We start from the raw sequence: 12,712 nt of genomic DNA, 5'->3' as shown, positions 1-12,712 counted from the left end.
CTGTAAGATACAGTTGATTTACTTTGATTATCAAGTTCTGTCAAGGCTCTGCCTGTAGGTAGCCTAGATCCAGGAGAGAGAGAGCGAGAGAGTTTCCTTTCAGACTTATACAAGGGCTGCGTGGGAACTTGTATTCTTTTTTTAGCTAGATCATTTCTGTAAATTCTATGACTGTTATTCTGCGCATAATAATGTATTGAATGTTTATATGGAAAAATGAGTGCACCATCAAATTTGGTTATGGCCATTTAAACCTTTTCTTTACGGCACAAATCGATTTTAGTTGGAATATTTGTATACATACACACTTCGTGTCTTTTTTTTGTGCTGTATGTTTCAACATGTTCTGCTAGGATATTGTAGGTTTACACATCAACGAGTAATTTATGTGTGCAGTGTTGTGTATGTGAGCAGATGAGTGAAGTGTTAAATAGTAATCTTCATTAAGTTAACCACTATATTTAAATTAAGATAATATAAGATATTTAAATTTAAAACAAAAGGCATGTCAAAATAACTGAAAGTAACACTGTCCAACAAAGTTCACTTTAATGATGACATTTGAGATGGAGGTGGAGTGCAGGAGAAATTAACGTTTATTATGTGATTGGTTTGTTTTCAAAATAAGATAGATTGAGAAGGAAAAAGGTGATCCACATTTGAATGAAAATAATTTTTATTTAAAAGAACTTTACTCCCTGTGATAAAATATTAATACATTTCCTTTATTCAGAAAAAAAGGACACTGCTGGAACTCAGTTGTTGACACTTAGTGTAGCCTTACACTTATTTTGCATATTTTTAAAACTGTCTGTAGGGAGATCTGCTCTTAAAAAATACACTGAGTGCATTCATATTCTTGCTATGTTTATTCGACTAATATATTCATTGATAATTAGATAAATAAAAAAGTCCATATATCCTGAACGTTTTCCTAAATTCTTCAGTGTTTGTAAAAATGTTGATGTCTATGTTTCTTTTTCTCAATGAAATCTACACCTTTCATGTGTCTGAACCAAAAAACCTTAACAGCTAATATTAAAAAACAAATCCCCTTTTATGTTCTATTGGCTGCATTTGTAAGACTGCATTGGGAGGCTTGGTTACACAGTAAAAAAAAACAGGATAGCTTAAAAACATAGCTTGAATAACTTACTTTTTTTTGTGGAAACGTTGAAACTTTATGTGGTTTCAAAATGTCCCTTCAAGGAATGTAGTTTGGGACGTTTCACATGTACCTTAATAGTTGTTTACAGCACGGCAAAGGATCTATTAGGGATCACTGGAGCATGGTGCAGCATTATTGAAAGCTTTTAAGATTCTTAAATAAAGAGTAAAAGAGATTTCAAATCATTTTCAGGTCTTATACACGAGGCTTTTAGAGTTAATAGTGTGTGAAAATCTTCTTTGGCAGCTCATCGTCCAGTAAAGTGAAGACAGACACAAGTGAGGATGAGGATTAAGTCCAGACTCAGGCCTCCAGTCCAGGGCATGGAGGGCAGGGTTCCATCCCGTCCCAGCTGTCATCCCCCAGTGTCAGCTTCAGGGACCAGGACTTTGTCCAGAGAGGGGACATTCCTGGCTTGCTGCTGCTGGTTGCCATAGGGAGAGGTAAATGAAACAACAGCCGTTGCGTCGCTGCAGCTCCCCCCCTCTTTCCCCTGTTCCTGGGCTATCGAAAGGCCTCTATTTAGAGAGGCTCTCTGGTGCGGGGACAAAGCCTTCACAGGGATAAAGGAGGGAGGAGTAAAAAGCACAGGGCCCTGAGAGAGAGAAAGGGCCAGAAAAACTGAGAAAGATGAGAGAGATTATGTCTGTCCTCAAAGCCACTCCTCACACATGCAGAGACATAAAGAAACCGTGTGAGAAAAAACACTAAAATGTAGCTTAGCAGAAGCTTTTTTCAGATCTCTAACTCTTTAAGCAGTCTCTTTTTATATTACACGCCATTAATAATTCCAGCTGTATACATGTCATTAAAAAGCACTTTTAGACAGTTTTTTGGCCAATAACAATTTAATCTACCAAGACTGAAGCAATACACACTGGCTACAAATTAAACCTATAAATCAATAGAGGCAGTTTTTCAAATCCTCTATTGAGACCTTCTAAACTATGCAAATGATTGAAACTGTAATTAAACATTTTATTTAATAACTTGGACCCATTAGGAAAATTAAAAGGTAATAAAAAAGCAATTATCTAAGAATTATTTTCACAAAATATTCAAACTGTGCAGTAAAAGCATAAAAGTCAACACATTGAATGTGCACACCCACAAATTCTCAGCAATGTTAATTTATTCCAGAAGTTCACACAAGGACATATGACATGTGTTTAGACTGAGGTCTGTGAACAATACAAGGGCATGTAACAAAGGACAAGTGCTAATTACAGAATTCTCTAATCTGTGCTAAACATGACCAGGGTTACGTTCTGATCTTTTGCATTAAGGAGAAAAAATATATTTGGCTTGTTGCTGCTTTAGTTGCAAAAACAGACAATGAAGCTGCACATGTACAAGAATGTTTATACAAAGTTACAAACTGCTGTCTTCTGTCATTAACACACGTCCTTTTTGCTTGGATAAATGCAAGACAGCAGTAATTATCAGTCGTTAATATTTCTGATGTTGGTGGTCTGTTGACATAAGTAAGACGGGTAAACAGTTATATAAACCAGGCCTATGATGATCAATGCAGAAGAACAAAATGCTCAAATTTCATGTACAACTCAAGCTCTTCAATTAAGTATTACTGATTGGGCCTTTAATGGATCTCATTTCATAGGCTAATAATCCTTTATGGATGTGAATCCAGCTGCACTGATAGCACATGAAGCCTCCAGGATTTAAGTCATACAAGGAAAAGTTTCCAGGCACGGCTCAGTAATTCATTCTGGTAATATTGAACATTATTGTGGCGTAACATTGAAATCGGCCAAATCAAAAGAACATTGTGGTAATTAGGCTGTAATTCAAAGAATTACCACATCGCCACACAGGCTTAAATAGTCGTGTTGGGAGAAACGCAAAGCACATTATTTTAATGGTGTAATATGCAAACTATGGCTCGTTTCAATTACATGGCTTAACAATGCATAAATGATGCGAGCCTTGTTATTTGGACTGCAGGGTCCTCAGTTATTCAATCACTCTGAGGGGCCAGTGTGAGGGGCCATGCTGCCTCCTCATACACAGTAAAAACACAGTGCCAGGCACCAAGGGCCACTGCCAAACTACATTTAAGGGAATAAAAATGAACAGCAGAGAATGTAAGCGTTAAATTAACAGTAGGATAATTATATGACCCATGTGCTGTAAAGATTCAATTTCTAATGCTCTAATTAGGCGACTGTCTCCCCATACATCAGCTCACATCCCTCTGCCAATTTCTCAGCAGAAAGCGTCCTGCGAGCAGAAATAATTAGATTTTATTAAGACACGGCTCGTGTAATACAGAAAATCAGGGGGAGGGGCTGGTTAAATATGATATGATTTTAAAATAATTTATTGTTCCACACATAGTCCACTGAGTCCCATTTAAAGACAAGGACATCTGAGTCCACATAGGCGGGGAAGAGGCTGGGACCTCCCTGTAAGTCTGACTGTGCATGGTGAACAGAAATGTCCATGTTTAAGTGCTTTAAGAAGGATGCTAAACAACCATAAGCAGACTGCAGTACTTATCTTATCTACAGGGAACACACTTTGTGACAATTGGCAACACTCTTCTTTATGTATAATTTTCCCAGATTGCAAGTTGAAAAATGTAGTGTGCTACATTTAAAAGTGTGTTTGTTTATTTGAAATTGAAATGCATACTACAGTGTCATAATTATTTGTAGAATATATGCAGAGTTTGAGTTTCCAAGGTTGTTTAGCTGATTAGAAAAGTTGCTTTGTTTTCACCTAAAATCTAAATGTAACACCTGCCAGTGCAAACAGGATTTGTTAACAACACAGCTAGTTTAAAACCTACAGTATGGAACTTACGCCGGTTCGATGTAGCTTCGTCCCGAGTTTAGATACTCCACAGGGATGTAGGAGACATCTGGTGCTTTATATAGTAAAACATTATTGCAAATTAGCATTTTCATAGATTCTGCCTCTTTTTACTGATTGGATTGTACGTCATTGAACCATTTTTTAAACATTTATTTTGAGGCTTTTTATAGCTTTATTCTTGACATAGGATTGTGGATAAAGTTGGAAATCAAGGAGTGAGAGAGTGGGGGTTGACATGTGGGAAAGGAGCCACAGGTTGGATTTAAACCTGGACTGCCTGCTCTGAGGACTGTAGCCTCTCTGCATGGGTCACAAGAACTAACCACTGTCTACTGGCACCCCAGTTATTGGGCATATTTTGAAAGTTAAAGTAATGTTCATTTCAGAAAAAAAAAAAAAAAGATGACATATTATTGTTCTTGGGACATTATATTGTCCCAAGAAGAGGGGATCCTTAAGGTCCATCTTTAACATATTATTAGTTTACTGCAAGTAAAAACATCAGGAAACCTACATATTGAAATAACTTCAATTGGACAATATTTGCCTCTTTATATCTCAAATCATTTGAACAATGGATCATCTTTGAAAGAGTTGCAGATATGTTTTCTGTTGATAGACTTATTGCTTCTTTTTTTCAACAGAACAAGTTATTAGGGGATTGTAATGACATCTGGACTATTACTACAGGAGATAAAATCCAACAAGGTACGATGACATTTTAAAACACACAATATTTTTAGGACAAAAAATAGCCCCTGTTGGAACATTATGAGTTATGGTATGCGCTCCTCTTTGGGGAGCAATCATGTATGAATCGCTCTGATTTCTTCCCCCTGCCACAACTTTAACTTGTTTTGGTACCACAAAAAATAGAAAATCAAAATACCAGGGAGGGACCAAGCAAAAAGGTATCATAACCTAAATCTATGGTTAATTTTTAGATTAAGATGAAACATGCCGCTCTGTTTGTTAAGTGCAGCTTAATAACAAACAAAACATTCACTTCATTTCATCAGGCACAGATCAATTGGTGCAGAGTAAAAACAAAGATTTTATGTTGCTGAGGTTTCATTTCAGATTATCTGTTCAGATATCAATAATTCTTACTAAGGCTTGTTTCAAATCTTATATAACGAGAGCCGGCCCACGTCTTTCATCCTTACTGTAATTGTTGTGTGCATCAAAGAGAGGGAGAGATTGACAGGCTGTATGGGAGGATTAATACAGTGGGTGAGTGACTACATACTGGGTTGGTAGAGAGGGAGGCATGAACAAGAGAGAGAGAGACACAGAGAGAGAGAGAGAGAGAGAGAGAGAGAGAGAGAGAGAGAGAGAGAGAGAGAGAGAGAGAGAGAAAGATATGGGGCGAGGTGGAGGAGAATGAGGGGAAAGTAGAAGAGGACAAAAAGTGGGGAGCGAGTTAACGAGAGGGAGAACATTAATTGTGTGCATTGTGCCGGGGCTCTTTTGCTGAGTGTGTCTGTCGAGGTGCGGGCGCTAACCCCTCCAGCAGCCTGCCGTGATCTGAGCCAGCTCTCAGACTGCTGTATTCCAATGCAATTAGGCCACTCAAAGGCCTGCTTAAAGCTGCACCCCCACCACACACACACACACACACACACACACATGGATAGCAACAGCCCCTGTGGGTCCCCTCCATTGTAGCAGGGAGGTGGATTCTGTCCCTCTTTGAGGCCGTGGATGAAGAGACCACCCTGGGGAGCAGAAAAAAGGGAGGATTACCTCTCTTTCTGTCCCTTTCCCTCTGTCTTTCTCTCTGTCTGCCTATTTATCTCTCTAGTTCTGGTTTTGCAGTTCACCTCTAAATCAGCTCATCCAGGCACAGAGCTGAGCTTTGGTTAGCTCCTCCAAAGAGACAGAACTCGGGAGTTTTTGCAGGAGGAAACGGTAGAAGAAGAGCAATGAGGCATTTCTGTGATGGATGTCATTGTGGGACTGCTTTAGCAATATCACTTTCCCTTTCCTCTTTCATTATTCATACAGTCATATATTTCAACAAGTGGCGTGGGGCGTGTAGCTCACTAGCTCGTCCCCGTTGGCATCAGCATGGCAGCCTCAGTCTGTCAGTCCCCTCTGTGTGCTGTATTAAGAGAAAGCTCTTCACGATAGCAGAGTTCTCTTGGCTGAGTTTCAGCGTGTCTCATTCCCCAGAAAGCATTTAAAGCAGATTACCAACCTAACGCTACACCTCCCCAATAAGAGAAGAGAAAAAAAAAAACTGGCACATTAACACCTGCAATACTACTCAATGGCATCAACAGATTAACGAGGTAATCCACACAATGAGGTCTTTGATTCGTGTGGTTTGGCAGGCAATAATGCCAGGCATAATGCTCACTGTTATTTCAGACCATCCCAGCACGAGAAAACCTGGCAGAAGCCGTTCCCTTTTTTGTCTCTCCGTCAGATGAGCCTTTGAAGAATTTTAACTCCTGCATCTGGTGGGTTTGCCTGTTTTCTTGTCAGAGAAATAACCTGCTGGCTGCTCCTGTGGCTCATGTGAAGGGAGAAGGGGAGGAATCACAGGCTTTCTGAAGGCTGTTTAAACAGCAGGGCTGAGGAGTTCTCCCTCGTCTTTCCCCCCATTTTTCTGCATAAGGACGTGCGCATAGGATGTGTGTGTGTCTGTCTTTTTGTGTGTGTGTGTGTGTGTGTGTGTGTGATAGATCTCGTGGTCCCATTGCTCATGTGCGGCTCGATTAGCCCCACGTGCCTCGTTCGTCAGACGTTGAGGCAGAGCAGATGGCAGGAGACGCACCGTGTTACCATGCTGCGGCACTATGTAACGCTGCTCTAATTGAAACATCAATACTGGCCTGTCAATACACTACAGCTCCTTTACAAAACACCACTACCTACAGACCTGCACTTGACGGGGTAAAAGCAGCTAATACTCTCACTTCTTTGTTTCATATTGGGACCACTTTGTAAAAAAGTTTCCCTGTGTTTCCAAAAAAGACAGCAAAGAAACTTTTCCAATACTTTGTGTTACGGTTTGTGGTGTTTTTAATATCCTAATTTCAATTAAACACTTGGGTTGATTTCAGTTTGTATACAGTGTTGTGGTGGGAAAGGAAGCATGCAGAAATAAAGGGAACATTTCTTCTGTAGCATCTCCTCTGTGGCACATTTTTTAATGAATTGATAAAAAGTTGAGGGAGCTCACATGGCCGTGATCAGTAATTCAACGTTATCGGAAATTCAGTGGAGAACAGAGAAATTAGGCAGCTAGAAATTAATTTGCTATTTGTCCAACTCAATGAGGAGTGACACAGCCCCTTTAATGAACGGGTAATCCATTTCTTATTGCACTGAGCCGAATTTACCCTTCAATGAAGTGGAAAAAGACAAACATATCTTTCACTAACCTTTGCAACCTCTGGAAGCAAAGGAAGGAGGAGGGGAGATGAGAGCGAAAACCTGCTACTGAAATAATTTGTTTGTTTTTTTGGAAAAAAATTTACACATTTGTGTGTTTTTCTGTGGCCAAGCAGGAAGTCCACAATAAGTAATGGGTGCCAACACTGAGGCCACACAGTCAAATTACTGGACATGGAATTGATTCATGATCAATTGTTTTTCTGCACTGCTGAATTCATTATTTAACAATGGTTCATATTTGTTTCTTTGGTTTTTGCTCATAGTTTCTCCACATCTTCTCCACAGTCTGACTGTTGCACCTCGTCTCTTTCGCCTTTGTGACACCCTGCAGAGCCCGTAATGGTAAAGACACTCTCTCTCTCTCTCCTAGTCCCTCATGGTCTTTGTTTGATGACGCTTCTTCCCAGTGGAAGGTCTAGGCCTGGTTGAGGACTTCTGTACAGCATATGTCTGATGTAACTAGTGAAAGAAAAATAAATATATGACATTAGAAACATGAAAAAGATAGAAGCAGAGAGTGGAGGAAATTTAGGCTGTGACTGTCGATCAACAATTAATCTTCTGATTATTTTTTCTTTTTAAAAACATCCCTTTCCAGAACAAAGTGTGTAAAATGTAACACTTGAATGAGTTTGAAAAGTTGGTGTGTGTACTAAAACAAATCTAACATGAACATACAGTCATTTACATCTTCTCTCATATTTGTATTGCTGCTACTTACCTGGAAAGCTGTACTTGATGCCAGGGGCCGCTTGATGATCTGGTTACCCTTTTCACTAAGTTGTCAGGGCTCTTCAACGTCTGGAGGTTGGAATAGATATTGCAGGTTAAAGAAAAAATTAGGGTAAGCAAGTATTGACCCATGGATCTCATCTTGTTACTGAGGATGAACCTCAAAATGTCAATAGATGATTTCAGTCATTGCAGTAATACTCCTACAAATTAGTATTCGATGTGCATTAAGTTTGGGAAATCAAAAGAGGTGCAAAAGTCAAAAATCAAAGCAGGTTGAGACATACAGGTACTAAATTTCCCATAATGCAACTTTTTGGATCATATTCATTAAAGCTAGATTTTTGTCAAAATAAATACCCCTGTCATTAGTCCAAAGCCCTCTGACATCATCCTTTTTTTTTTAGCCCTGACAAACCTTTCTGTGTGATAAAATACATTACAGTACAGTTTTCACACAATGAGTAGTATTTATGAGTTTCAATCTGAAAGTTGCCTTCTGATCTTTTTCTCACATGGTGTAATTTATTTATAGTTGTTGTGGTAAATTATTTGTTCTTCTTAAGACTCCTTGAGGTCCTCCATCTGTTGCATTTCACACCAACACCATGTACAGCAGGGGTTGTGACATCTTTCCTGTCCTCTTTATGAATGTAAGTTAAAAAAAGAAAGAAAGAAAGAAAACACCAGAGGAAATCAGATTTCACCCTGTTTTCTCAAGGAAAAAGACAAGGACAAGCAGCTAAATTTGAAACCAATCAAAACCCAACTCTGTCCACAGGAGTGACATTCAGACTCTGGTTACGATTTGATCTTGGCTCAAGTTTTCAATGAGTGTTGACACCTCGGAGCTCCCGAGTCGGCAGCTTACAGCGGGGGTTTCAGTGATACAGTATTTACAAGGCATGTGGAAGAGGGAGCTCTGCAACAGACGGCACTGAACACGGAGCTTTCAATTATTTCTCACAGCATTCATGAAAATAAGGCACAGCAGGGAGTACAGTATGAACAGCAAAACTATAAAAAGACTCAGAGCGAAACAGAGAACTCCCAAGCTAAAATAAATGGCGTCCTATGAAGATGCTGGTTAAGAGTGTGTTTCCAAAGAAGGAGGAAAAGAAAACCTTGTGGTGGAGCAATGATGGAGTAACCCCTCAGAATAATAATTGGGAGTTAAGGTTGAGTTTACGATTCGACAGTATCTGAAAAATCTGTTTGGGGAGTGAAGCTGATAAACTTCGTCATGAGTATTCCATGCCTGGTATGACTCATGCCTTTCTCCAGAGAGGGACGAGAACACCGAGTTGACTTAAGAATTCCTATATCCAGTTGAGAGTTGAGATTATGAATATTATCAAATTAAGTAAAAAGAAACAAAATGAAATGTCTAATGCTAACATTTGCTGAAGAAAACTACAACAACGTAAGGCTTAGGCTGTCTGGAAAGTGCAGACGATACCCTAAAGCGTCCTTTTTTGGCCAATAAGCCTTTCTAATAAATGATTAACATGATTAAATGGTCACGTTTGGAAGGATTTAAATACCAAAACGACCTATGGGGTTTTGGAAAAAAAGATCACGTTTTAGTAGAAAAACTGTCTCATAATAGTTTTTTTGGTTGCAGTCATGACACCAGCCTTAGTCTCATGGGTCCCATATTAAGATGGCCATATTTATAGCAGAAATAAACATGTTTACATGTCAACATGTTACATGTAAACGTGTTTAATTCTGGTAAATAATGAAGAGGGTGGGTGAAATAAGTAAGCATTTACATTATTACAGCCATGGTTGAGATGACTCAGAGGTTGATGTGTTGTAGATTGAAAAGTAAAGGATGGTGTAGATACCAATGGGTGACATCAACGAGCGCATATTTTACACAGAAACTAATTTCCTCTAATTGTCTCCTTTTTAAGTCATCGACCCTATTTCTTCAAAACATTTTAGCATCTAATGCTTAAACCATTCTCACTATTTATCTGCTTCAGTTCGTACTTTTTTTTTTTTTTAGCATTGACAGATAAATATTTCTTTTTTTTCCGATATCTTAAAAGCACAGCAGACGCTTGCCATTTTTCCCCCACAGAATCCCATCAGCGGTGAATCAGGCTCTGAAATATTGGGTCTTGTGGCCAGCCTTATAATTATAGCAATTTCGAGGTACCGATTATAATGTTCAAATCTCATGGACTTGCACATCTTTTTGAACAGCTGCCATTTGTTCAAAGAGTTTGGTAAATCTCACCATGACATACAGCAAAAGGGACAGGACTTATGGAAAAGAACAAAGAAAGTCCTCATAGACGGGGAACAAATGAGTCGTAAAGGAAAACTCTTGACTCTTGTTTGTGTAGTACTGGAAATGCTTGCATGTTATTTGTTAACATGATGCAAATAAAATGCCAAAAACCCAAACAGATACTCCTGTGGTTGTAAACTAGAATTATCCACACTATTCACACTGGCAGCATATATCAAATATTAAATGAATGCATACACACCATATCCTGTCTGCCCTTTAACTCATCAACAGAAACAGATGACAACCAGCTCTCTCTCTCTCTCTCTCTCTCTTAGATGAGTAGCTGTTTGTGAGGGAGAGAGAGGGGCTCATAGACAGAGATGTTTGTTTCCCAGCCCTTCCAACGTCTCTGTGGGACGAACCTCCCTATCCCCCCCCCCCCCCCCCCCCCCCCCCCCCAACCTAGTGGATCAAACAAAGGACATCATTTGTAGGCCAAGTCTTTTTCTGAGCTTCTCTCTCTTCAGCTCTGCATACCAATCCAATACAGCCCAAGGAAAAAAAGCCACTCCGTGGTTCATATGTGTGTGTGTTTGTACGTGTGTGTCTGGGCTGGGGGTTGAAAGGTCTGTTTGCCTCTCTGCCAAGCATCGATTTATCCTTTTCTCCAATTTATTTCTCCTCCTTGCCTCTACGATCCATTCAGATCTGCCTCTAGGGGAGGAACTGAGGGTAAAGACGTTGTCAGGCCTTGTCGTTGCCTTCTAACACCAGCTCAAAGCTCATCTACAGGCACGGGGACTGTGTTCCCCTGCAAGGACATGATGGGCAGCAGCGTGCACACAAACACTAGCTACCTGTCGTCCGGCGGCACACTTTTGTCAGAGCTGTAATTGGCCTCGTAATGCAGCGTAAAGGACACAGAGAGAAGGCTTCAATGATCGTGAGGGGATGATGTAGTGTTAGTCTGAAAGAAAATCATATTTGTTTCAGTTCAAACACTGTGCTGAAAGATGATTCTGTGAAGCACGAAGTGTCCTCTAATTTCAAAGAGGAGTTCCATCCAGCTCTTCTTTTTACAGTAACAACTGTTGGAGAAGCCATAGTGATATTTAATTGTTCCTCATAATCAGGCCTAGACTGAGTGTACGAGCAGATATGATCAGAATAACAATATCTCAAGTCCCCATTCAACTGTCTCTGTCTCTATGATTCTGACATTTTCAGATGTTATTACTCAGACTCGAGGATTTGTATCTTAAAGCCTCTGCGCTGACGATAGTGTTGAACAGAAATGCTGCATGTGCACAAATCCCACAGTCTTGTCCCTACACACACACCCACACACCCACACACACACCCACAGACACACACACACACACACACACATATTGCAGAGATCTGTGAGCCATTCTTCAGTGTCACAGTGAGCGACGCCTGGCACATCCTTACACCTGAAGTTGATCAATGCAGATATGTCCAAAGGGAAATTGAAATCCATAGGAAATTAGGCGCTGCCAGTGATTTATTGGAATAGTAAATCACAGTGTGTGTGTGATGTGTGTAACGTGTGTGTTCTCTCTGTGTACAGTACTGTACCTTATGTCTGGCTGGGACGGTGATATCTGCAACTCCAACCTTCCTGTCTCTCTCCATTTTGTAGATCCATTGAATCAGGTCTTGACGGGGGTAGCCGTTCCTTGGGTACACCACCCTGTGAGGGATGGGGTGACGCAAACCCATGGACACAATGCTCTGCAGGGGTCCCTCTGATAAAAAGCAAAAACAAAGCAGAAAACAACTGTAAGAGTGGTGCGTAGCAGTGTCTGTCTGAGAAGCAACCATTTAAATGTCAAGCCAATTTTGTGCGTATGTAAGAAATGTTTCCAAAGACCACTTGGAGTTTTGGATTATTGAGATAATCATAAAAATGCAAAGACCAAAAACCAGAAACAAGAATCTAAGATTTTCTGTCTTCAAATCCTTAAATCTGTTACATTTGTACTGACTTGTATTTGTACTGACTTGTATATCATGTCATTCCTCACTCTCGCTCGCTTGATAGGCCTCAAATACAGGCAAAGAAGTGTTACAGATTTACATGAAATCCAGGCCTCTTTTTATGATTTTGATGATTTCTTTTGCAAAAGCCACTTAGTTAACTTGCACCCTGTTATTTCCTGTATGGTTATATTACTGCAAGTGCTGGAGTTCTGATTTGCTGCATGTGATTGGAACTGCTGTGCATCAAGAATTCACAGGAAATCTATGCAACGTGCAGGATGCCATTGTTTTATATCATCCACACTTTACAAATTCATTTT

General features: G+C 39.9%; 1 protein-coding gene across 1 annotated transcript; it reads right to left on the bottom strand.

Moving 5' to 3' along the window:
• Positions 1 to 7,768: 7,768 nt before the first annotated feature.
• LOC306823384 (uncharacterized protein) lies at positions 7,769 to 12,199 on the bottom strand. The gene is made up of 3 exons (XM_079342867.1): positions 11,988 to 12,199; positions 8,133 to 8,212; positions 7,769 to 7,870 (listed from the first exon to the last, which is right to left on the bottom strand). The coding sequence occupies exons 1-3, from the start codon at positions 12,129 to 12,131 to the stop codon at positions 7,786 to 7,788; spliced, it is 309 nt and encodes a 102-aa protein (XP_079198993.1). The 5' UTR covers positions 12,132 to 12,199; the 3' UTR covers positions 7,769 to 7,785.
• Between the last annotated feature and the right edge of the window lie 513 nt (positions 12,200 to 12,712).

The sequence above is a fragment of the Symphodus melops genome, assembly GCF_947650265.1.
Source record: "Symphodus melops genome assembly, chromosome: 5".
Lineage (NCBI taxonomy): Eukaryota > Metazoa > Chordata > Actinopteri > Labriformes > Labridae > Symphodus > Symphodus melops.
This window is presented reverse-complemented; position numbering and strand designations above follow the sequence as displayed.